The sequence below is a fragment of the Lacerta agilis genome, chromosome W (assembly GCF_009819535.1).
Source record: "Lacerta agilis isolate rLacAgi1 chromosome W, rLacAgi1.pri, whole genome shotgun sequence".
NCBI classification, from domain to species: domain Eukaryota; kingdom Metazoa; phylum Chordata; class Lepidosauria; order Squamata; family Lacertidae; genus Lacerta; species Lacerta agilis.
In genome coordinates this window covers 2,320,086-2,345,798 of record NC_046330.1, presented here as the reverse complement: position 1 = coordinate 2,345,798, position 25,713 = coordinate 2,320,086, and the positions used below count along the sequence as shown (strand labels likewise).

Sequence of the window (25,713 nt, the reverse complement as noted above, 5' to 3'; positions counted from 1 at the left end):
GGAGAGATCATCAATTCTTTTGAATATACAATGCAGGGTATTGATTATTAGATGTAACTGTTCAAATGTCATATGATTAGCCGTGCCAAGGTCCGATTCCTCCTTCTGAGGAGGGCCGTCTATTACTGTTGGTCACAACGCTTGTTATCTGAGGCATAATTAGCTCTTCATCTTTAAGTTCTGGTACGCGATCAATCAAGGGATTGAAGCAGTTCCGAGTTTCTACCATATAGGTACATTCCAGTAAGTTACTCCCTTCTTTAAAGTGGCATGAATCAGCCCTTGTTTGTTTAGATCTCGGGAGGGAGGAGGGCAGTGTCTCCTCAAGGTCTCTAGGACATTTCCCATATCCCATAATTCGGATTTACAAAAGGGAAGGTCTGAGTAGCATACAGCTTTTGTGCCTTAAAATGCCTTAAGGTATTGGGTGATTCAGCGTTTTCTCTTCTGAAGTCAGTTTTCCACTGCTGAGGGATGTTATTTTGGCCTTATTCCAAAAGCCCCAGGGCTGTAAATCATCACAACCCAACCTATGTTACTTCTGGGGGCACTTGACTTGCTTCCAATAACTTTCAAAAGGTTTTGGAGGGGGCCCAAACGCAGAAGGCAACTCCCTATGTCCTCACCGTGACCTTGTCAGGCTAGGAGTTTGTCTTTTATCCCAAGAGTTTATCTTGGTCTCGTTATTTCCTTTAGGGGATTCTACTCACTCAGCTGTAGTAGAAGCTCGCTGCAGGTTTTCTTCTACTATCACCTTTCCTTTTCAGTTAAAAACAGTAATAAAACACTGGTGAAAATGCTACAATACAGATGCGGAGCTCCAGCCGTGCTTCCACTACCGGCGCCATCTGTTGTTGTTCGTCAAATTCAAACTTTATTTGCGTAGCCGACTGGCCATAGCATCTAAAAGACAAACACCAACAAAGATACAACAAATATGGTTACCAATAAAACCTTATAACCTATTAAAACTCAAGGTAATAGCTCCTTGGAACTTATCATAAATAGTAAAATGATAATAATAATGATAATAATAAAATCCTATGCTGGGAATCCGGATGACTACACTGTTGTCGTTCAGATAGCAGCTCTCAGTCTCATTGCTCTCTTGATAAATCTGGCAACCTTCTCTGTTATCGAGCTGTTCTGTTGTTGTTGTTCAGTCGTTCAGTCGTGTCCGACTCTTCGTGACCCCATGGAGCAGAGCACGCCAGGCACGCCTATCTTTCACTGCCTCCCGCAGTTTGGCCAAACTCAGGCTAGTCGCTTTGAGAACACTGTCCAACCATCTCATCCTCTGTCATCCCCTTCTCGTTGTGCCCTCCATCTTTCCCAACATCAGGGACTGATTCTATCCCCCTTTGCTCTCTGACAATGTCACACCCTTGAAGTCACCCTCTGCCTTGCCGCTCCTGAGAGCCTGCAGCTGCTTGCGAGCAAACTCGTTGTCTCCATTTTTTTCCTTCTTTTCCTTCTTTTTCTTTCTTTGTTCTTGCCGTTTTCTTTACAGTGATTGGTATGGGATTGGTATGGGATACTGTAATTGGTTATAGTGCGAAAGTAAGACACAGACAACTATAATATTATTGTAAATTATTTTATTGGCACTGAAAGGTTCTCTGTTCATATTTGTCGTTTGATGTATCTGAAATTCTGGAATTTTGTTTGTGGAAAATTTAAATTATGGAAATAAAAATTATTAAAAAAAGAAATAAAAGAAAGTGACTCCACTGTTTGAAAGCAGCGTAGATGGCTAGAAGTTCCTTGTCCCACACCATGTAGTTCCTTGCAGACTTGTTCAGCTTTCTGGAGAAAAAAGCACAGGGCCTCCAGTCACCATTGACATCTTGCTGTAACAGAACCGCCCCAACCGTGCAGTTGCCCAAATGGGTGCACTGGTGTCCATGTGAATCAGTTGCTCCTCCGAAGCGAACACCCTCTTCAAACTCTTGAAAGCCGCTTGAGCCGCCTCTGTCCACACGAACTTCTTCTTGCCACTGAGACAGTCCGTTATAGATGCTGCCACCTTGGCAAAATTGGGAATGAACTTGCGGTAAAAGTTGCTAAAGCCCAAGAACCTCTGCACATCCTTCTTGGTTCTGGGGTCCTTCCACTCCAGCACCGCTCTCACCTTTTCTCCATCCATAGCCAGCCCCTTATCTGACAATCGGTAGCCCAAGAAGTCCACTTCCTTGGCATGGAAATGACACTTCTCTAATTTGGCGTAGAGCTGGTGCTCCCTCAACTTCTCCAAAACCGCCCGAACGTGTTGGACGTGCTGCCCCTCCTTTTCGGAATATATCAAAACGTCGTTCAAGAAGCACACACAGTTTTTGTACAGGAGGGGCCCCAGTACATGATGCATGAACGCCTGGAAACATGGACTTCCGGCCTGCAATCCGAAAGGCATGACTAGATATTCGTAGCTGCCCAGGGCCGTGAACATGGTTGTCTTCCACTTGTCTCCTTCCCGTACTCTGATCAAGTTGTAGGCCCCTCTGAGATCCAACTTAGTGAAAATCTTGCCCTTGCGCACCCTCGCCAACAAATCGTCGATGCGAGGCATGGAAAAGGTCAGGGGTTCCATCAGGGAGTTGACGGCACGGTAGTCCACGACCAAACGACATTGCTTAGTCCCCTTCTTGTCCACGAAGAAGACTGGACTCCCCCCTACTGCCCTCAACTCCCGTATGAAGCCTCGCCAAAGGTTTTTGTCAATAAACTCCTTGAGGTCCAGCATCTCTTGATCAGATATGGAATACAACTTTCCAGCTGGCAGTCTGGCCCCCGGCACCAAGTTTATCTGGCAGTCATAGGGCCGATGAGGGGGCAACCTGTCTGCTTCCCCTTCGCTAAACACCTCAGCGAAATCAGCGTAGGCTGCCGGCACACCTGCTGGGCTCTGCGCCTTGGCCACTGCTGCCACCACGTCTCTCCTCTCGGAGCTCCCCGTGCCCAGGCAGTGCTCCACACAATGCGCCGATCCAAAGGTGAGGAATCGTTGATGCCACGCCACGACCGGGTCATGCTGGTTCAGCCAACTCATGCCCAGTATAATCGGCAGTCCTGCCAGCGTGGTGACATTGAAGGCGATGACTTCTGAGTGCCCCGATATTCTCATGCACGTTGAAGGGATCTGGTGTGAAATTTCCCCTTCTAGCAACTTCCTCCCATCGCTAGTGGTCACCTGCAAAGGGAAATCCAGTGGAAGCAAGTGCAGCTGATGCTCCAGAGCAAAATCCCGGCTGAAAAAGTTGGCACTCGTCCCTGAATCAATTAAGGCCTGCATTCCAAGGGGTGACCGTTCGGGAGCTCCACAGCCACCCTCACCACAATGCTGGGCTTCAGCGACGCTGGACGGGGCACCTCTACTCCTGTTGCGCCTGGCTGTTGGCCCCTCCCTTCTGCAGCCAGGCTCCTTTGTTTCCCTGGGGTTCGGCTCTTCCTTCCTCTGGCGTCACCGTCCCCGCCATTCCCTGCCAGCCCCTGCGTTGTGGGCAGACTTTAGCAAAATGTTCAGGCTGAGCACACAGGAAGCATTTCTGGGCAGCCTTCCAAGGCTTGCCCTCTCCTTTCTTGGTTGCCATTTGAACTTCCCGCGCGCAGGCACCGCCAATTTCCATGGCCTCGGTAGTCGGTAGTCTGGGCGTAGAGCCAAACCTCTCAGGAATGCGGTTGCCATTGTAACGCTCCCCCTTCTGCTGTCCCTTCTCACGGGCATGGTCTTCCAAGCGCACCCCTATAGCCAAGGCAGCCCTCGCCAATTGATCCATCGTCTTGGCCTTGGGGCCCCTGGCCATCTCATCCTTCACCTCAGCATTCAGTCCATTACTAAGCAACGCCTGCATGGGTTCAGACAAGAAGTCCCACCCCAGCCGATGCACCAACATTGAGAAGTGTGCCCAGTAGTCTCTCACCGTCATCGAACCTTTCTTAAGGGACAGGAGCTCCTGCTGCGTCACGTCCTTCTGCACCTCAGAGGTCAACATAGTGTCCATCACCTCAAAAAATTTCCCGAGGTCCTCAAGCGCGTCGTTCTGCGATGCGATAAGCGGTCTCACCCACTCCCGGGCGCCTGCTTCCAAATGCGTGATAATAAAAGCCACCCGCTGTCTATCATGGGTAAACTAGTCTTTCTGCAACTCTAAAGCGTACTTCATCTCAGTCTTAAAGTTCAGATAGTCCCCGGGATTCCCGCCAAATTTGCTCACCAGCGCCACCAGCTTTCGCCCCACTGGTCCCGTCCGCCCTTCTTGGTCTTGCAGCCTGCGCTCCTCCAGCCTCGCACTGAGCCGCTCAGCATGCACTTCCAAGTCCTGCGTCCGTTTCGTGAGTGCAGCAATCTGTTGCGCCGTGGCGATCAGCTGGTCCCGGTCGGTGGGCCCTCCGCCCGTTGCACCCTCTTCCTTGCTCATGGTGCCCTTCCGAACCCTCGGATCCTACTCACGAGCAACCTGCAGTGATTTCCGGACTGCTGTAAGGGTTTTCAGTGGTTGCTCATGAGTAACCAGCCTGACGCTGAGGTTTCTAAAACTAGGTTTCTTTATTGTGCAGATATGTACAATGCAGCAACAAAAGTACGTCTAGCTCATCCTTCGGCAGAGTCCGGGAATGACTCTTTCCGGTTCTTTGCCCAGCATAAAAGCCGCGGCATGCGGAACCCACGCCTCCCCCCTCTGCGTCCTCCCCCCCTGCACAAGTGGGGAGACGGAAAAGGTGCCTCACTTCCAGTCCCTACTTGATGCGAGGGCTCTCCTTCCCTGTCAGAGCCCTGATTCCTACTTCCCCTTCCCGTCTCTCCCTCCCCACTAGAGGGATCACTGCCTCCCTCACTGGAGGAAGACGAATTGCTGAGCAGGTGGGGAGGGGGCTCGCGATAGTGAGAAAGCCCTGGCAACCCTTTGCCGTGAGGTGAGGGCAGCACCCTGGCAGGTCGCATTAGTAAAATTGCCCAAATGACTAATGACAGACCCTCTAAGGGGCCTGCTTCTGCGGACTTAGTCTCCATCTCCCTGAGTAACGCTCCCTCAAACTCCGCTAATATCTCGGAAGAGGTGATCCAGCCTGTTCTAGGATCTACACCCAGTGAAACGAGCACCCAGATCCAACAATTAGACCATCCGGTTACAAATCTTAACCTGGTGTGCCCCCTGCAGCTGCCTCCCCTTCAAAGTAAAATAACAGACTTTTTCGTTGCCTCGCCTTTGCCTACTAAAGAGCCACCCCTTCCTTCGAATTGACTGTCAAATGGACAACATAGGAAAACACCGTTATCATATATATATATATATATATATATATATATATATATATATATATATATATATATATATATATTGGATTTTCCAAATTGAATCAATTACAAATACCCACTCCCCATACAAAACAACACAATACACCCAATACACACAAAACAACACAATTGCTTAAAAATCCTTCACTTCTTCCAAATCTTAAGCTTGGGACCTCCTCACGCCCTCTCTTGTGCGTACATTTCTAATCTTCAGTAACTTTGTAGCATTGTAAAATCTAATTCCATACAACTAATCTTAATCAAGCAATTATAATCAACAAATCTTGAATCATAAAACTTATTCTTATCAAATAAAACATCACATTCCAAACCTTAGCTTCTTATATCCTTTCTTCTCTTAACTCAGTAAAGCTATTGCTCTTATTACTTCTAATTCCAACTTCAAAAATATTTTAATCAACACATTTTCATAAAAACCTAAATATTTCTTCCCTTCTCCAAATCCTTTTTGCCCTCTGACGTCGGAGTACCATGGTCAGCCTTCCTAATAAATCTCATAAATCCTTTTACCCCACCCCCCTCCTCACCATCTTCCCCCCTCCCATTTCAATCTCCCACCAGGCTTCGCCCCAACATTTTCCCAGTCCAGATTCTTCTTCTCCCAAAATGATGCAGTTCCCTTCTTCTTCCAGAATGTCACATTTTCCTTGATACATGCAAGCCAAAACTTTGTCACCAAGTATCTTTTCTCCACTCTCCAATTCAAATTGTTTTTCCCAGAGTTGCTGTTCCAAAGTTTCTGAGCTGCCACCCCAGAAACCCATTATACTGTCTCGGTTGCCAGCTTCCGACCTCTCACGTCCTGGAAACTTCTCTTCTTGTTGTACTTGTGCCTTTTCTTCTTCAGATAAAATCTCTGGAATATACTTCTCTCTAACTGTTTCTTGGAGCAGATCATCAGTAAAGTTCTTCCAAGTGCTTTGAATTTGAGAAAACTTATCAATGACATTCTGTTGCAAAAGTTGTAATCCCAACAGTATTTTCCTCTGCACTGGGATCATTGCTGGGTCTGGAAAGACCGTGGGAACCAAACAGGCAGGAGTAGGCAGGAAATAACAAAGTTTCTGTACTTTTCCATCTTCACTGCTCAAATCCCAGCCGCCATTTCCCCCTTAATCAGAGGGTAAACTTTCTCTCACTATGATTCACAGTCAATCGGAAGAAATAAATCAAATTTCTCAGTCTTGACCCAAACAGGGGTTCAGAATCAGAATCAGCATAAAACTTCAAGCCAGTCTTGAATAGCAACAGCCAAATCCGGTGTTACTTTGATCTTGTCGCATCAGGGAGAGACGGACTTCCTCATTTTAAGTCTCTCTCCGAAAGCCTAATTATAACGTTTTAAGTCCAAATTAAGGTCCGTACTTACAGATTCCCTTTTTAAAGTCCAGATTGAGGAAAAGCGGAGCGCTCAAAGTCCGGCGGCCGGCTGCCGCTTCGTTCCCCCGGTTGGAGACGGCTTCCACAGCCCCGTGCCGGAGCACGTTCACTCAAGCCTCCCTTTTACAAGGGAAGCCTGAGAACGGGTCGGCACCACGGAGCCCGCTGGAAACCCTAGACCACGGGACTCTCTTCCCGTGGTTTGCTGGAGCCCGCAGCGCGGTTGCGGGGCCCCTACCCCCGGGGGAATCGGAGCTGTCTCGGAGCCGAGACAGCTCCCAACCGCTGGAGATGGCGCTCACACCGTAAGTCCGGAAAACACCGTTATCAATCCTGTATTGGAATACTGCAGGCTTGAAAAGGAAAAAATTAGACCCAGATTTTCTGAAGTTTATAAACTCATTCCATATAATCCTTCTGCAAGAAACATGGGAGGAGGAAGGGATTGACATAAATGGCTTCGATCTTATAACACTTCCAGCTAGCCCATCTTCAAAAGGTGGCCGTCCTAAAGGTGGCCTCACAATTGCCATATCACTCAAACTTCATGCCAAACTTACACTTGTGCAGGCCTTACACCCCCCCCTGTGCTTTTTCTGGAGAAAAAATTACATTATTAGTTACAAATATCTATTTTGTAGAGGTTTGGAGCTTTCAGAGTTAACAAGCTCAACCAGATCGCCCCGCCCACAAGAGGAAAAGCGTCGCCGGAAGACTCTGTGTAATGTGTAATGTGATACTTGTTGTTTCTGTATCTGTCCCTTTCGTTTTTGGCCGGAGAAGGAGAAAGGCGACAATGTCTTGCGTCTCTCCAGGAATGTAATTTATGCCTTGTAAATAAAGCTTCTAGATTAGGAAAAGAAGCTGGACTCTGTCGTCTATAATTGCTGGCATGCACACACACCGTTGTGCAAGAAGATACTCTGCGGATGGCACAGGAGAAGCAAGTGAGAACGTACAGCAGGTACGTGCGCAGCAGAAACTTGCTGGACTCCATTTGTGTGCTAAATTGGTTTGAAGGCTTTCCAACAATCCAAAAGCCTTCATATTTCCCTCCTGGCGGTCTTACGTCAGACGTCCATTGTAGATGGGAATCCCTTGAAGAAAACCTATTATCATGCTATATCAAGTACCGCAACACCCCTTCAGTAATGGGTGGAGATTTCAATGCCCACACAGCCGCTAACTGGGACTCGATGAGCAAGGCCAAGTGGTGGGTAGCCCCCTGCCCCCATAATACCGATTTAACTTCTCTTACATTAAGAACATCTAAATACACCAGAGTGAATGAGGCAGGAGTCCTTCTTTACCAAATGGCCATCCATTTAATTATTTTGAATGGCAGATGTCCCCCTGATATACCAGGAGAATTCACCCACCTGGGCATATCATCAAATAGTGTCCTTGATTATTTTTTAGTCTCAAAGGACCTATTTATGAGCTTCTTTTATTTTAAAATAGAAAACGTGCAATCTAGCAACCATTTACCCCTAGTTGCCGAGCTTACCCTGGACTGGCAGTCAGTTGATTGCACACATCCAACTCATATGGCTATGAGTGCCACGGCCCAAGTAAGAGGGATTAAATGGTCTACGGCCCAGGCCCAAAAGTATCTGGAATTTTTCCAAAAAGAGATCCTTGAATCCCACATTGCTCTTGAGGCTAATTCGATTGATTCTATTATGACCTTGAATTTATTTTCTCAGTTCTCGGCGGATTTAACTGTCTTTTTTTACGTTACCGGCTCATTTGGTTAACCGTGATCAGTTTAAGTTTGGCACGCCCTGGTTTAATTCTCAATGCTCGTTAAGAAGGCCCTCTTGTCTCTCCTTGCTATTTTTTGGAAATCTGCATTCAGTTTCCTGTATCTTTCACGATCTCCCTCGCATTTTGCTTGCCTTCTCTCCCCCGCTATTTGTAAGGCCTCATTGGACAGCCACTTTGCTTTCTTGCATTTCCTTTTTATTGGGATGGTTTTCGTTGCTGCCTCCTGTATAATGTTACGAGCCTCCATTCATAGTTCTTCAGGCACTCTATCCACCAAATCTAAATCCTTAAACCTGTTCCTCACTTCCACTGTGTATTCATAAGGGATTTGATTTAGATTGTATCTTACTGGCCCAGTGGTTTTTCCCACTTTCTTCAGTTTAAGCTGTAATTTTGCTATAAGATGCTGATGATCTGAGCCACAGTCAGCTCCAGGTCTTGTTTTTGCTGAGTGTATAAAGCTTCTGCATCTTTGGCTGCAGAGAATATAATCAATCTGATTTCAATGCTGCCCATCTGGTGATGTCCATGTGTAGAGTCGTCTCTTGTGTTGTTGGAAAAGAGTGTTTGTGATGACCAGCTTGTTCTCTTGACAGAACTCTATTAGCCTTTGCCCTGCTTCATTTTGAACTCCAAGGCCAAACTTGCCAGTTGTTTCTTTTATCTCTTGACTCCCTACTTTAGCATTCCAATCCCCTATAATGAGAAGAACATCCTTCTTTGTTGTCATTTCTATAAGGTGTTGTAAGTCTTCATAGAATTGGTCAGTTTCAATTTCTTCAGCACCGGTAGTTGGTGCATAAACTTGGATTACTGTGATGTTAAAAGGTCTGCCTTGGATTCGTATCGAGATCATTCTATCATTTTTGAGATTGCATCCCAGTACAGCTTTTGCCACTCTTTTGTTGACTATGAGGGCCACTCCATTTCTTTTACAGGATTCTTGCCCACAGTAGTAGATATGATAGTCATCCAAACTGAATTTGCCCATTCCCGTCCATTTTAGTTTACTGATGCCCAGGATGTCAATGTTTATTCTTGCCATCTCATTTTTGACCACATCCAGCTTACCAAGGTTCATGGTTCTTACATTCCAGGTTCCTATGCAATATTTTTCTTTACAGCTTTGGACTTTCCTTTCGCTTCCAGGCATATCCACAACTGAGTGTCCTTTCGGCTTTGGCCCAGCCGCTTCATCAGCTCTGAATCTACTTGTACTTGTCCTCCGCTCTTTCTCAGTAGCATGTTGGACCCCTTCCGACCTGAGGGGCTCATCTTCCAGTGTCATAACTTTTATATGCCTGTTGTCTTTGTCCATGGAGTTTTCTTGGCAGGGATACTGGAGTGGCTTGCCAGTTCCTTCTCCAGGTGGATCACATTTAGTCTAAACTCTCCACTATGACCTGTCCATCTTGGGTGGCCCTGCACGGCATAGCTCATAGCTTCCATGAGTTATTCAAGCCCCTTCGCCACGACAAGGCAGTGATCCATGAAGGAGGAATGCTGCTCTACTAAGTACTAAAGATGCTTGCCATGAAGGGGTTGAATAATAGTGAGACTGGAAAAGTGAGTATAAATTGCAATTTTAGCTGAATTTGGGGGAACTGACATGATTTGGGTCAGGAATCATACTCCAAATGCTCCAAATTGGGGGGGGGACCCCAAAAACCCAAACCTGGACGCATAATCTGACACGATTTGGCTTAAATTCTAAAGCTCTCCATGTCCTGGTGGAGAAGCGTATTTTGGAGTTGGCACTTCTGGTAGCAATAAATCATGCAGAGGAAAAAGTTCATTAGCAAAATAAGAACTTTTAGTAAAGGTTTTTCAGCTTCATTACAAAAGAGAGAATTTAGCAGATGTGAGTGGTAGAAAACAAAGGTAAGAATGAGAAACCAGCCCGCTGAGCTCATAGATTTCTCTTTCCTTGCTCAGCATGACCTTGAGACATCGAAACGTAAAGCATAAAATTTCCAGCTGCTTCAGCAGAAAAGAACAGAACTTTCGAGAATGAACCAATATTTTTCAGCATTTTCCCTTTTCTGCCCTCAGAGGTTTTAGTCGCGGCAGAGAAACCTCTTGAAGCACCTGCTGTGATAAGCTATTTCAATTGCTTTGGTTTGATTTGCTCATTGCAAACAGCTGAAAATTTGTAAATTTTTATAATAAACCTAATTTGCAATGGGAGTTGAATGATTTCGATTGCAACTCTGTCAGCTGGTGTATTTTGTGTTAATATTGCAGTTGAAGCCTTGGAATTAGAGCAATAGGGATATTCTGTATCTGAAAAGCCTGCAAGCTGGAACTTAATTTTGAGTGTGCATGCGCACGAAAGTTCATACCAATAACAAACTTAGTTGGTCTCTAATGTGCTACTGGAAGGAATTTTTTTATTTTACTTCTTCTGTGTATAACTTTGTCTAGGGCTGTTTCCCGTGTCTGTTATTTCTGCAGTAGTAAAATATTTGGACCTTACTGACTCTGCGTCTCTGTGACGACTTTTACAGCGAACATGACTTGCAGCCACATTTCCACTGTGTGTGGTCTTACCTTAGATTCCCAACACACAACTTTCATAGTTTATGCTTTGTGTCAGGGTCGAGTCAGATGAGGAGGAGTGGTGGCAAGCCCCCCCTGACAAGGCAGCACCCACAGAAGAATCTGAGGAATTCGTACCTGGGGAAGACTGGTGGCGGCATTCCTCAGAAGAGGAGGAATCTGATAGGGAGGAGGAGGAAAGACCAGAGCTAGAGGAAGAAGTGGGGGCAGGAGCAGGTCCCAGTCCAGAGCGGAATCAGCCGATCCCCTCTCCTCCTCCCTTCTCAGCTGTAGAACGCCGAGCTGAGAAGCGAAGGCGGCAATTAGAGACAGCTGTAGCTCATAGGAAGCGTGGAAGTGAGCCGACTACTTAAGAAAGCTACTCCCCTACTCCATTGCGTCTGCAACAATTGTGTTGGGCGCGTGGTTGCTGTACTCGTCTTGTTCCTGTGTTCCTGGTTCGTATCTGACTGACTTGGCTTGTTTTGACTTGGACTGTTTCTGACTTCGGCTTCTCTTGACCCCAATACTGTTACCTGACTTCGGCTGGCTTTTGACCTGGACTGTTGACCTTGGCTTATCTCGTCCTGACTGCTGCGCTGCAGCACACCACTTGTTGTCGCCCTGACACTTTGCTTGGAAATTCAAGATTGACATGTGTTACAAGGGAACTCTTAGCAAAATGGGAAATCACATATCCTTAGATATCATGCATCAGGTTCAAAGACACTTTCCCTATGCACATCTCCAGTCTGTGCATGCACACGAAAGCTCATACCAAGAACAAACTTAGATGGTCTCTAAGGTGCTACTGGAAGGATTTTTTATTTTTTATTTTGTCTTAAAAGTGTATGAAGACATGCTTAAGAACAATGGGACTATAAATGACACAGATGGAAAAACTTAACAAAGTTAACTATTTAACTTTAGGGAAGTTCAAAACTTCTGAAAATAATATACATTGTTTCTGTTTCTGTTGCAGATTGCAATCATAGTGTTCCAGTGGCTCAGATGGGGAACTACCAGGAATATCTAAAGAGAATGCCTTCTCTACTTCGGGAAATTGACCCAGACCAACCCACAAGACTTCATACTTTTGGTAACCCTTTCAAGCAAGATAAGAAGGTAGGCAGAGTCTACTGTAATTGACCCAGGGCACTCGCCCAAAAAAATTTCATGACTCTTTGAGTGAGTGGAGTTGGTCTTTTGTTCCAAAATAATAATACTGCTAATTGATCTTAATGGTTGATTATGTGTTTTCCAGGGCATGATGATTGATGAAGCGGATGACTTTGTCACCGGTCCTCAGAACAAAATCAAGCGTCCAGGAGAGACCAACACCCCTGCCTCTCTGAAAAGGCGGCACAGTATGTCTCCACTGTTGAGGCAGTCCCAGTCCCCACCAATGATAGCCAATCATGTCAGTGTGAAGGGGGCCTCCTCTGCTACAGGGTCCCCAACCAGCGCCACCCTCAAAGCCATGCCAGCCTACAAAGGTAATTAGAACTACAGCTTAGCTGCAACCTTTCTGACCTTTACTTTGTTCCCTTTACTTATCCTTTGTGCTTTTTCTTCTAAACCCTCACTAAACAATTGCCTTTTGCCTGCTTAGGTATTTATATTATTTATATTATTATTATTTATTACCCCGCCCATCTGGCTGGGTCTCCCCAGCCACTTTGGGCAACTCACAGCATATCTAAAAACATAAAGCATTAAAAACCTACTGATACAGGGCTGCCTTCGGATGTCTTATAAAAGTTGTGTAATCCTTTATCTCCTTGAAGGGAGGACATTCCACAAGGCGGGCGCCACTACCGAGAAGGCCCTCTGCCTGGTTCCCTGTAACTTTGCTTCTCGCAGTGAGGGAACCACCAGAAGGCTAAGCAATGGGGGTGGAGACGCTCCTTCAGGTATACTGGGCCAAGGCTGTTTAGGGCTTTAAAGATCAGCATCAATACTTTGAATTGTGCTTGGAAATGCACCAGGACCCAGTGAAGATCCTATAGGACTGGTGTTATATGATCCCAGCGGCCACTCCTAGTCACCAGTCTAGCTGCTGCATTCTGGTTAGTTGTATTTTTTGAGTCACCTTCAAAGGTAGCTCCACGTAGAGCGCATTGCTGTAGTCCAAGCAGGAGATAACCAGGGCATGCACCACTCTGATGAGACAGTCTGCGGGCAGGTAGTGTCTCTGCCGGCGTACCAGATGGAGCTGGTAGACAGCTGCCCTGGACACAGAATTGACCTACGCCTCCATGGAAAGCTGTGAGTCCAAAATGACTCCCAGGCTGCGCACCTGGTCCTTCAGGAACACTGTTACCCCATTCATGACTAGGGGATCCCCCACACCCACCTGTCCCCCCAAAACAGTACTTCCGTCTTGTCAGTATTCAACCTCAGTCCGTCAGCCACCATCCATCCTCCAACTGCCTCCAGACACTCACACAGGACCTTCACTGCCCTCACTGGTTCTGATTTAAAAGAGAGGTAGAGCTGGGTATCATGCGCATACTGGTGAACACCCAGCCCAAACCCGCTAATGATCTCTCCCAGCGGTTTCATATAGATGTTTAAAAGCATGGGGGAGAGGACAGAACCCTGAGGCCCCCCACAGGTAGGAGTCTAGGGGTCTGAACACTCACTCCCCAACACCACTTTCTGGACACAGCCCAGGAGGAAGGAGCGGAACAACTGCATAACAGTACCCCCTGCTCCCAGCCCCTCTAGGCAGTCCAGAAGGATGTCATGGTCAATGGTGTCAAAGGCCATATTGGCCGGTTCCAAATATGTTTTTTTAAGAAGCGGTTTAATAACTGCCTCTTTCAGCAGGTCTGGGAAGGCTCCCTCACAGAGTAAAGCATTTACCACCTCGCGGAGCCCATTGCCCATCCCTTCCCAGCTCGCTTTTATGAGCAAGGATAAAGTAGACAGGTGGTCAGTTTCACTCATCCAAGCAGCCTGTCCACATCCTCAGAGGTAACAGATTGGAACCTGTGGAGAAGTCTAGTTGCACCAGGAAGTGACCCGATCATAGCACTTGTTTTGTTTCACTTTTACTTAGTGTCAGATCACCCACGTCCATAGAGGTGAACACCAGGTCTAAGGCATGTCCGCGACTATGAGTTGGGCCAAACTTATTCAGGGACAGCCCCATGGAGACCATGTTTTCCACAAAGTCCTGAGTGGCCCCTTGTAAGGTCGTATTGACATGCATGTTAAAATCCCCTAAGAGACCTAGACTAGGTGTCTCCAGGAGAACATCTGCCATGACATTGCCTCTTTCACCAACTCTTCCTTTGTCCCCCATTCCAATAAGATGCTATAGATTTTAGATAATACTTTCTTGTTCTTTAGAATTATTTTCCCAAATTCTTCTTCTTCTGCAAACCCTTTCTCTTTGTCTTTCCTGAATAATTTATTTGAAAATACTGGAGCCAATCCGTCACAAATTCTGTAATTTCTTCCCTTTTTTTGTCTTATCGAATCACTTTGAAATTCCAGAAGATCTTTGTAGGTTCCCCACTTGTATCCCATGTTTACTTTCTTAACCCCCACTGCTTCAGTTGGGAATACCCAGTGGGGTGTGTGTCTTTTTTTCTAATAGGTCTCTGTGTCTAACCCAAACATTATATACAGTGTGGGGGGGGGGTATTTGATCCCCTGCTAAATTTGCCTGATTGCCCTCTGACGAAGAAATGGTAGGTTTATTATAGCTGTGAGAGACAGAATAACAACAGGCAAGGCAATTTCAGCAATCAGGCAATTTCAGCAGCATGGTGGGCTCTGCAGCAGCCAGCTAATCGATTGCTAGGTTTCAACAATTCATCATTACAGGATCCCTCTTAAAGTGAGAGCCTTGGCTTCTTCCCCACTTCCCCACTTCATTCTCTTTAATCAGACACCAGAGTGTGTGGGGGGGGGAGAGAGGGGGAGAGGACTGCTGAAAAAGGGCAGGGGAGATCCTGAGATGTGAGAAAGCAAGCAAGGCAATGGAGCTGGAACTGGGAGGGAACCTGGAACTGGGAAGGGACGTTTGTGCAAGTGGAGCAAGGAGGAAACCCACCAGATTGCCCCTGAATCATTTAAAGCCACAGCATCCCCTGGGAAAGGTTGAGATTTCTTCATCAGCCCTGCCATTATCCCAGACCAACTGTCACTTAGTCTCCGAGGCCTGTAAGAGAAGGGCAAAAAAACTTAGGAAGAGTTAACTCTTACCACAGTCTTTGGAAGGAAAAAATGCCTTCCCACCCTAACACTTGTCCCCCTGCCCTGATGACCCAACAAACAGGCACAAGGTCTCAGTTTACTGCCACTTTCATTATTTCACCCAGATGGGATCTCTGTAGCCCCAAAAGAAGAAGCCATGGTTGAACTGCCCCTTTAAAGAAATGGATGTGACACATGAAAAAGGAAAGTTAAAAACATTGCTACTAGCAATATATCACAGCTTCGAGTCTAGATGAACACTTGTCTTGTCCTGACAGCTTTACTGCTGTTCTAAATCACTGCATTGATGGGTGTAAGCAGCCTTGAATTTTATTCTGAAAGGCAGGATGGAAGCATCTCAGATAAGTTTGAGAAATGGAGGCCAAGACACAGCTAAATCTCCTTGATCTCTTGGTAAGTTTTGATACCACCCATCCATGGTATCTTATCTGTAGGTTGGGTGTGGGGAGCAATACAATGCCCTATATGTATGTAGGGTCAGTTCCAGAAAGTAGCAAGGGGGGGGTCTGTTCAATCCCACAACACTTAATCAGAGCATCATGCAATGTTTTCAGTATGGTGATTTAACACCCAGCTCCATTTCTCTCTGGTATCTAAGTCTGGGGAAGCTGGAGTGGTATCTGGATTCAGTAATGGGATGGAAGAGTGCTGATAAGCTGAATTGACAACTAGCCACTGAGCTCCCCCCTTCTGAACATGTGTGCAGAGGATGTATATTCTGGTCACTCCACAGACCTTTATTTCAACTTTGCGTTAATCGGTTTTAACGCGTCGTATCAATATTTTTATGGAGTGGAGACCAAAGGACAGAAGTCTAGATTTTATCTGCCCTTGAGATCTGTTTTTAATTATTCTAGACTTGCCCATGAAGGAAGTCGCATAGCATTTTTCAAATAGGTGTAGTTAGTTGTCTCATAAACCCTGAAAAGCTTCATTTGTCTGTAAAGTGTCAGGGTGGTATGACATGACGCTCTCTACCTATTAATGCTGTAATTTACAGTTTGTATACGTGTTTGGCGTGCGCCATTTTCGGCACCAGAAGGGGGTGCAACAGGGTGGGGTGAAGGGCAGAGCAGGGTGGGTTGACACATATGGTGCCTCGGAATGCAATCCCCACGTAATAGGGCTGAGCAATATCTACTTTCCAACATCATAATACTGTATATTGCCAGCTAAACTTCACAATATGGCGGTACATTATGATGTCAGAAAGAAGGTGGAGCAGAAGAAGGCAGTTGCCGGCCACAGAGACGATTAGCGTCACTGTGCACAGCTTCTGCCTCTTCCCGGAAAGGCCTGGTGGGTGGCAATGCCCTGGGTGGAGTGCATCAGCTAGGGTGTGTTGCATGGCATGGCACTCTGGAGGCGCCAACCTCCCTGGAACCGCCAGCAGTGCCTTGCCCTGACAATAGTCTTACTGTGCAAGTGGCAGCTACTGTGAGCCACTGTTCCACGGCAAGAAGGACCAGAGGAGGCAGCCTGCCAGCACTCATATGGCCAGAGAAGGAAACCAAGGAACAGGCAGGCAAGCCCCACTCCTGAGGCCTGAAGCTGGGCTGCAGAGGGAGGGAATGGGCGAGCATCAGGCGGCCTGATTGAAGTGCATAATGCTGGATGTGAGCAGGGCGGGAATTTGTGATATACTGCCTATTGGAAATTTTGAAATCACTGCTTTATGAGGATTAAAATATTTCAAAATATCTAATGCAGTGGTTCCCAAATAGCTAATTACTGAGGACCCCCTATTTTTCAAAAGCCAAACCACGGACCTCCTACTTTTGAAAAAATTTATAACTCTATGGTAGTTACCTGTGCAAAGTATTTTTTTAAAGAAAATGTGGGGTAGCCCCTAATAAGCAAAGGATTTTAGGTATACTAAAAAACAGACCATAAAATTTGTGATATTACAACATGTTAAAATGCAAGTGGCATTTAGAGTAACAGCAGCAGTTAAAAAAAAAAAAACATTGAAAATACTGTGGAGAAGATAAGGTATAGAGTAACTATAATACGTAGCATAATTTGGAAAATTAGGGAAACCATGGAGGAATTGGAGGGGTGGGGTGGGGGAGTCCAAAGTTAAATGATTGTAAATTGGAAAATGTCATCGTAACTCCCCCCCCCAAAAAATCTGTAAATAAAAAGTTATATATAAATAAATGAATAAATAAATAAATAATTCTAAATACCTGTTAGAAATGTAAAGAACTCAAAGGGACATTTTATCATGCTTGATGGAAATGTAAAAAAGAAAAAAGAAAGAAAAAAAGGATACTGTCAGAGGACTGCCCTCGCCGGAAGGCAAGGAGTTGCCAGGGCTTTATCGGTATCGCGAGCCCCCGTCCCAGATGCTGAGCAATTCATCTTCATCCAGTGGGGGAAGCAGTGAACCCTCTAGTGGGGAGGGGGAGATGGGAGCAGGAAATAGGAGTCAGGGCTCTGACAGGGGAAGAGAGCCCTTGCACCAGGCAGAGGCTGGAGGAGAAGCACCCCTTCCATCTCCCCATTTGCGCAGGGGGGAAAGACGCAGAGGGGGTAGGCAGGGGTTCCGCATCCCGCGCCATTTATGCTGGGCACAGAACCGGAAGGGGTCATTCCCGGACTCTGCCGAAGGATGAGCTGGACGTCTTTTTCTTAGCTGCACTGTATATAATTGCACAATAAAGAAACTTAGTTTCAGAAGTTTCTGCGTCAGCCTGGTTACTCATGAGCAGCCACTGAAAACCTTACAGATATAAATACATACACTGATAGAGAATTTTGACGATTGATTTTTAACTGAAGCGAGAACTCTTCCTGCTGGGACTTATATACAGTTAGAAAAGGACTATGGAACTTTGTTACAATATATGATAACAGCAGTCAGACTTTTATAGGCACAAAGATGGAAGGACCCATTATTACAAACAATGGAAGAATGGCTGTCATAACTAACGGACTTAGAGAAAAGTCATTGTTAACACTTACTAAGGATTAGAGACCTCCCAAAGATTTTTTGCATGGAAAAGAAAAAGATGACATTTGGATTTGAGGACTGAAAATAATGTTTGTTTATAGAAAGTGGCTTTGTTGGGTGTTACATTCGAGTGGATAAAGTGAATATTGTTTATATATAGTGGACAGACAAAGAATCAGAAGTCCCTTACCCTCTGAATTCCCCCCCTTTTAACCTCTTTTCTATTTCTTTTTCTTTATTCCTTTCTTTCCCCTCCCCTCCTTCTCTTTATGTATTGATTGTATTTAGATCAACGTTTGAGTTTGGACAAAAAAAGTGGAACAGATATTTGATATTAAGTTCTGTATTTTACAGGATGTTGTTAAGGGTGAGTCATATGTGCTCTCCTACGTACAGCAGGGGAAACAGGCTAAGATGGGGTCATAACATCTAGGTAAAAATTGAAGAGGCCATATCCACTGACCAAATGTTGAATCTTAGAATAAGCCTCCTGGAGAAAAAGTCATGTAATCCTCTGCCCATCTATCAATATATTGTGGATTATCTGGGTGCTTACTGTTACACTAATTCCCATCCTAATCACTCTCTGAGTTGGTTTGACATGGAATGTAGACAAGCGAGACAAGATCTTCATATGCTTAGCAGGCAGGTTTATACTGGCTATGTATACTGGAAATATAGCAAAAATCAGAATAGGCAAGGAAGGTCAGTTAGCAGCAGAAATAGACAATGATTGGTGTAAGGCAGGGTTGTCTATTGACCCATTTTTTGTTTAATATATACATGATATTATTGCCCATCTGTGTGATAAAAACCACATTTCCTGTGTCCGCAGGCCCATAAAAATTGAACATATTGCTATACAGATGATATGCTTGTTATTCTAGACTCAAATTGGCATATGGAGGCTGCTGAAATTGTTTGGGGATGCATACGAGGAACAGCTTTATGTGAATCACTCAAAGACTAAGACCAGGCTTCCTCAATCTCGGCCCTCCAGGTGTTTTTGGCCTACAACTCCCATGATCCCTAACTAGCAGGACCAGTGGTCAGGGATGATAGGAATTGTAGTCCTGAAACATCTGGAGGGCCGAGGTTGAGGAAGCCTGACTAAGACAGTAGTCTTAGGCTGTCATCCACCTAAGCATAAGCTGTTTTTGGATGCCCACTGCCTGGAAAAGGTTAATAGATTCAATTATCTGGGAATTTGTTTTCCTTTTAACGGTTCTTTGATAAACCATTGGCAGGTTAGCAAACTAGAAACTCAAAGTTCACTACAATTAGTGTTAATAGTACGAGCCGTTAGGGTCTGAAAAGTAAAGATTATTCTACAACTGACCTACAGTGCAGAAATATAGGGCACTCATGAGCCAAATCAGGCATGGTTGCCATATTTTGAAGAGCAAAAAAGGACACATTTCTGACTTCTACTTTAACTACATATTGCTGTGATGACTCATTTTAAATACCCCCTACTGTATACAGGCTATAGCAAAAAGCCACCAAATTTGGTACACCAGTGTTATGTACTGAGTTGAATAGGATCCAAAAATGCAGCAGCCTGATTGGTCCTAGAACAATAGGATTGAGATTGCAGCAGCCTGATTGGTCCTAGAACAATAGGATTGAGATTGCAGCAGCCTGATTGGTCCTAGAACAATAGGATTGAGATTGCAGTAGTCTGATTGGTCCGCAGGAGCCACCCAATCCAGCTCCAGGTGGAAGTGAATCCGCAACCCGATTGGCATACAGGAGTCTCCCGGAACTAGCCAATCACGTGGGGCCCATTGTGTAAATAGTGTATATAAAGCAAACGTTTTGGGGAAACTGCATTCCTCACTACTATGAGCTGAATAAAGAGCATGAAATTCACACTTGACTCCGAGTATATTTCAACCAGATAAATCATTTAAGTGAAAGAGTGCCACAGATGAGCCACTGCTGTCCCAAAAGGGCCTTGATGGGATCCCAGAGCTGAGCTTCTGAAGAAAACTCTGGACTGGTTTGCATGGGAGCAAGAGACGTGGTGTGGGTTGGGGGTCTTCAAATACCTTGATCCTAGGCCATTGGGACTTAAAGAGTAAAAAATGATGCACAGGAACTTTTCCTGTGTTAGTTGCTATAAATGTGAACTAAAGGCATCCTACCGCTGTAAAAGAGCTATTTAAATGTAGCCCAGCTAGTTTTGCTACTTGATTCTGATTAAGTTTCCACCATGAAATTACTCTCTGCGCTTATTTTTAAGCTCCCATTACTAGAAGTTGGAAGCCTTTTGACCTCTTCTGGGGTGCCACCTGCTTTTTGCAACTAAGTTCAAAGCCTTTTTTTCTTTTTTCTTTTTTTGCAGATGCAAAAAGCAATGTAGTGCAGGATGGCAAAGGTGAGAAGAATGTAGACAACTTCCAGTCCCTGGACAAGCATGGGGATGGGCTGACTACGCACCTGATTGCCCCGCTCCCAGCAGCCCTGACAGATGACTTGCCAAACGATGTGGACTCTTTGCCCAGTGAACTGAATTGCATTGAGGAGGATAGATTGGACCATAGGCCTGTTACCAACTCCCTTGTTTGCAGACCTGTAAATTACAGTATGTCTTCAGAGGAACAAAAACTATTGGTGAAGTCTGTACCTGGAACCATGAAAATAATGTCCAGTATGTTTGAAGGGAACAATGAAGTTCTCAGAATCAAAGTTATGAAGGAGGTTCGCAAGCCTGGGAGAGGTAAGTGTTGCAAGGGGATTGGAGTCATCCTAAGGGAGGTCCTGTGCTGTTGCCGCCACCCTACCAAATATAGAGGGGGCAAAATCATTTCTGATGTTTAATGGGTGTGAAATGGAAGGTGGATTTGATGAAGCTCTTGATATTTCAGTCTGCTCTCTGTCCTGAGCCAGATGACTTGGAAACAACCGTCATTGATTTTGATGTAGCTTATTTTCCAGTTGAGGTGCATTATGATAACAGACTCACTTTGCACCTTTAAAAATTGGTAATGATCCCCTTTTTAGAATGGCAGGAAATAACTCATAAATTGTAGAGTTAATCCGTAAATTGCAGCAGTCACACATCATAATGGACTTCACATTTAGAAACCTGGAACATAACAACTAAGATGAATTTTAACAGAGAGAAGATGAATTTTAACAGGGAGAAATGTAAAGTACTACACTTGGGCAAAAAAAATTGAAAGGCACAAATACAGGATGGGTGACACCTGGCTTGAGAGCAGTACATGTGAAAAGGATCTAGGAGTCTTGGTAGACCATCAACTTGACATGAGTCAACAGTGTGATGCAGCAGCTAAAAAAGCCAATGCAATTCTGGGCTGCATCAATAGGAGTATAGCATCTAGATCAAGGGAAGTAATAGTACCACTGTATTCTGCTCTGGTCAGACCTCACCTGGAATACTGTGTCCAGTTCTGGGCACCACAGTTCAAGAAGGATACTGACAAGCTGGAACGTGTCCAGAGGAGGGCAACCAAAATGGTCAAAGGCCTGGAAATGATGCCTTATGAGGAACAGCTTAGGGAGCTGGATATGTTTAGCCTGGAGAAGAGAAGGTTAAGGGGTGATATGATAGCCTTGTTCAAATATATAAAAGCATGTCATATAGAGCTAGACGGATGAGCTAGACGTCCTTTTCTTAGCTGCACTGTATATAATTGCACAATAAAGAAACTTAGTTTCAGAAGTTTCTGCGTCAGCCTGGTTACTCATGAGCAGCCACTGAAAACCTTACAGATATAAATACATACACTGATAGAGAATTTTGACGATTGATTTTTAACTGAAGCGAGAACTCTTCCTGCTGGGACTTATATACAGTTAGAAAAGGACTATGGAACTTTGTTACAATATATGATAACAGCAGTCAGACTTTTATAGGCACAAAGATGGAAGGACCCATTATTACAAACAATGGAAGAATGGCTGTCATAACTAACGGACTTAGAGAAAAGTCATTGTTAACACTTACTAAGGATTAGAGACCTCCCAAAGATTTTTTGCATGGAAAAGAAAAAGATGACATTTGGATTTGAGGACTGAAAATAATGTTTGTTTATAGAAAGTGGCTTTGTTGGGTGTTACATTCGAGTGGATAAAGTGAATATTGTTTATATATAGTGGACAGACAAAGAATCAGAAGTCCCTTACCCTCTGAATTCCCCCCCTTTTAACCTCTTTTCTATTTCTTTTTCTTTATTCCTTTCTTTCCCCTCCCCTCCTTCTCTTTATGTATTGATTGTATTTAGATCAACGTTTGAGTTTGGACAAAAAAAGTGGAACAGATATTTGATATTAAGTTCTGTATTTTACAGGATGTTGTTAAGGGTGAGTCATATGTGCTCTCCTACGTACAGCAGGGGAAACAGGCTAAGATGGGGTCATAACATCTAGGTAAAAATTGAAGAGGCCATATCCACTGACCAAATGTTGAATCTTAGAATAAGCCTCCTGGAGAAAAAGTCATGTAATCCTCTGCCCATCTATCAATATATTGTGGATCATCTGGGTGCTTACTGTTACACTAATTCCCATCCTAATCACTCTCTGAGTTGGTTTGACATGGAATGTAGACAAGCGAGACAAGATCTTCATATGCTTAGCAGGCAGGTTTATACTGGCTATGTATACTGGAAATATAGCAAAAATCAGAATAGGCAAGGAAGGTCAGTTAGCAGCAGAAATAGACAATGATTGGTGTAAGGCAGGGTTGTCTATTGACCCATTTTTTGTTTAATATATAGAGGAGGGAGAAAGGTTGTTTTCTGCTGCTCCAGAGAAGCGGACACGGAGCAATGGATTCAAACTACAAGAAAGAAGATTCCACCTAAACATTAGGAAGAACTTCCTGACAGTAAGACCTGTTCGACAGTGGAATTTGCTGCCAAGGACTGTGGTGGAGTCTCCTTCTTTGGAGGTCTTTAAGCAGAGGATTGACAGCCATCTGTCAGGAATGCTTTGATGGTGTTTCCTGCTTGGCAGGGGGTTGGACTGGATGGCCCTTGTGGTCTCTTCCAACTCTATGATTCTAAATGGAGAAAGTAATTTTTCCAATTTTCATGAAAATTACTTTCAGTGTTAATGTGGTGGGTGCTGTTACAAAGGAGAGAGGAGGAAATTGCAGCCCCACATAGGAAAAGAGTTTTGGCATCCGGGGGTTGAACGACCAGCTGACTAGCCCCCAGCTGGATCGTTCCCTCCAGCCGTCACACTGCGAAGATCCCTCAACCTCTGGTGCGACATAAATCAGTGACCCAAGTCTGCTGACATGGGCACACTTTACTTAGCAGATCAAACTGCACAACAAAAAGAGGCTTGAGGCTTGTGGAGACATACTAGCAAACTACAGATTTATTATCGTAAATCAGAAACATACTTCCAATTCAAAACTTGGGAGGACAATGGAAAGTGTAGAAAACACTCGGTAAAACAGTGTCCCTGTCCAAAACCCAGCGTTTGAGACTGCGTTTGAGACTGGTGGCTGATGGAGAAAGGAAATGAATAGATTGGGTGAGATAGAACTCCCATGATTGCTGTACGAACCCACTAGTGGTGTAAGGAACCACCAGTGGCGCTAAGATTGACTGTGGTTGCATCTTCAGACTGTGAAAAAAGATTTTCTAGATTGCGTCTCGAAGGTAGAACATGGTAGAGGAGACAGGAGGAGGAGATTAAAACGGCTTGCTGAGTCATTGTTACAAACTTTGCCCTTTCTGGAGGACATTGTGGAGGATTACTTCCTTGTTGAAATATCAACAACCTCAGATATGCTGATGACACATCCTTAATGGCAGAAAGAGAGGAGGAATTAAAGAACCTTTTAATGAGGGTGAAAGAAGAGAGCACAAAATACAGTCTGAAGCTCAACATCAAAAAAACCAAGATCATGGTCACTGGTCCCATCACCTCCTGGCAAATAGAAGGGGAAGAAATGGAGGCAGTGAGAGATTTTACTGTATTGGGCTCCATGATCACTGCAGATGGTGACAGCAGTCATGAAATTAAAAGACGCCTGCTTCTTGGGAGGAAAGCAATGACAAACCTAGACAGCATCTTAAAAAGCAGAGGCATCACCTTGCAGTATAGTTAAAGCTATGGTTTTCCCAGTAGTATTGTACAGAAGTGAGAGCTGGACCATAAAGAAGACTGATCGCCGAAGAATTGATGCTTTTGAATTATGGTGCTGGAGGAGACTCTTGAGAGTCCCATGCACTGCAAAAAGATCCAACTTATCCATCCTTAACGAAATCAGCCCTGAGTGCTCACTGGAAGGACAGATCCTGAAGTTGAGGCTCCAGTACTTTGGCCACCTCATGAGAAGAGAAGACTCCCTAGAAAAGACCCTGACGTTGGGAAAGATGGAGGGCACAAGGAGAAGGGGACGACAGAGGATGAATCATAGAATCATAGAGTTGGAAGAGACCACAAGGGCCATCCAGTCCAACCCCCTGCCATGAGATGGTTGGACAGTGTTCTCGAAGCAACTAGCATGAGTTTGGCCAAACTGCGGGAGGCAGTGAAAGATAGGCGTGCCTGGCGTGCTCTGGTCCATGGGGTCACGAAGAGTCGGACACGACTGAACAACTGAACAACACTTCCTCGCGAGAACTAAAAGTGATACAGTGCTGACATCTGGTGATCAAAAGGGGATTTTTTTCCCCCTCTACCCTTTTATAATTTACATTCTTTCTGTCTTCTCCTTTTACCTTTTGGGGAAATAAATATTTTTTTGTCTCTCTATGTATTTAATAATAATTATTGTATCTGTGTCAAATCGGTCTTAAAGATACAGGTCAGATAATCAGTGACGTTTAGAGGTTGGTCGTTATTTGAAATTTTCCGACTGTCGAACTTTGTTGAACAGGGTATACTTGTATTGTTTTATGTGGTTTTGTTATCTTCTCCCTTCCCCCTTTCTCTCCCCCCCTTTTTTCCTTTTGCTGGTTTTCCACACCCTTTTGCTCCACGGTTGAGATATAAAGTCGTTGTTTTGTGGAAACTACCAAATACATGGGTATAGTTGGAATTAGGAGGGTATGTCTAACGTTAATAAGAAAACTGTAATCTCAACGTCAGGCACGGCTATAAACACTAATAGAAGAAATTCAACCCCTGAACCAGACTCCAATATGGACATGAAAGATCTGATCTTGGGACTGAAGAGAGACATTTTAGAAATGAAAAGAGAAATGAATGAAAACACTTAAGACTATTGCTCAAAAGCTTAATGGAATGGGACTGAAAATAGATGAGAATGCAAAGATGGTGACTGAGATTACAGGGAAATTGAATAAGTTAGCGGTTAAGAACATGGAGATGACAAAAACAGTGCAAGAGCTGAAAGGGAAAAACAATTTGATTGGAGGAAGGGGTAAGAGAGGTTCAGAATAACAATAAGGAATGGAAGATAGAGGCAGATAAGATGAAGACGGAAATATCAGATACAGGTGGGTAGCCGTGTTGGTCTGCCATAGTCGAAACAAAATAGGAAATTCTTTCCAGTAGCACCTTAGAGACCAACTGA

General features: G+C 44.7%; 1 protein-coding gene across 2 annotated transcripts in view; it reads left to right on the top strand.

The window, feature by feature from the left end:
• LOC117039793 (integrator complex subunit 6-like) overlaps nt 1-25,713 on the top strand; it is a 117,675-nt gene that overhangs the window by 74,684 nt on the left and 17,278 nt on the right. For both annotated transcript variants that reach the window (XM_033136992.1, XM_033136991.1), the window contains exons 12-14: nt 11,982-12,124; nt 12,264-12,495; nt 20,533-20,907. In XM_033136992.1, coding sequence (XP_032992883.1) covers nt 11,982-12,124; nt 12,264-12,495; nt 20,533-20,907 — 750 coding nt within the window. The remainder of the gene's footprint in view (nt 1-11,981; nt 12,125-12,263; nt 12,496-20,532; nt 20,908-25,713) is intronic.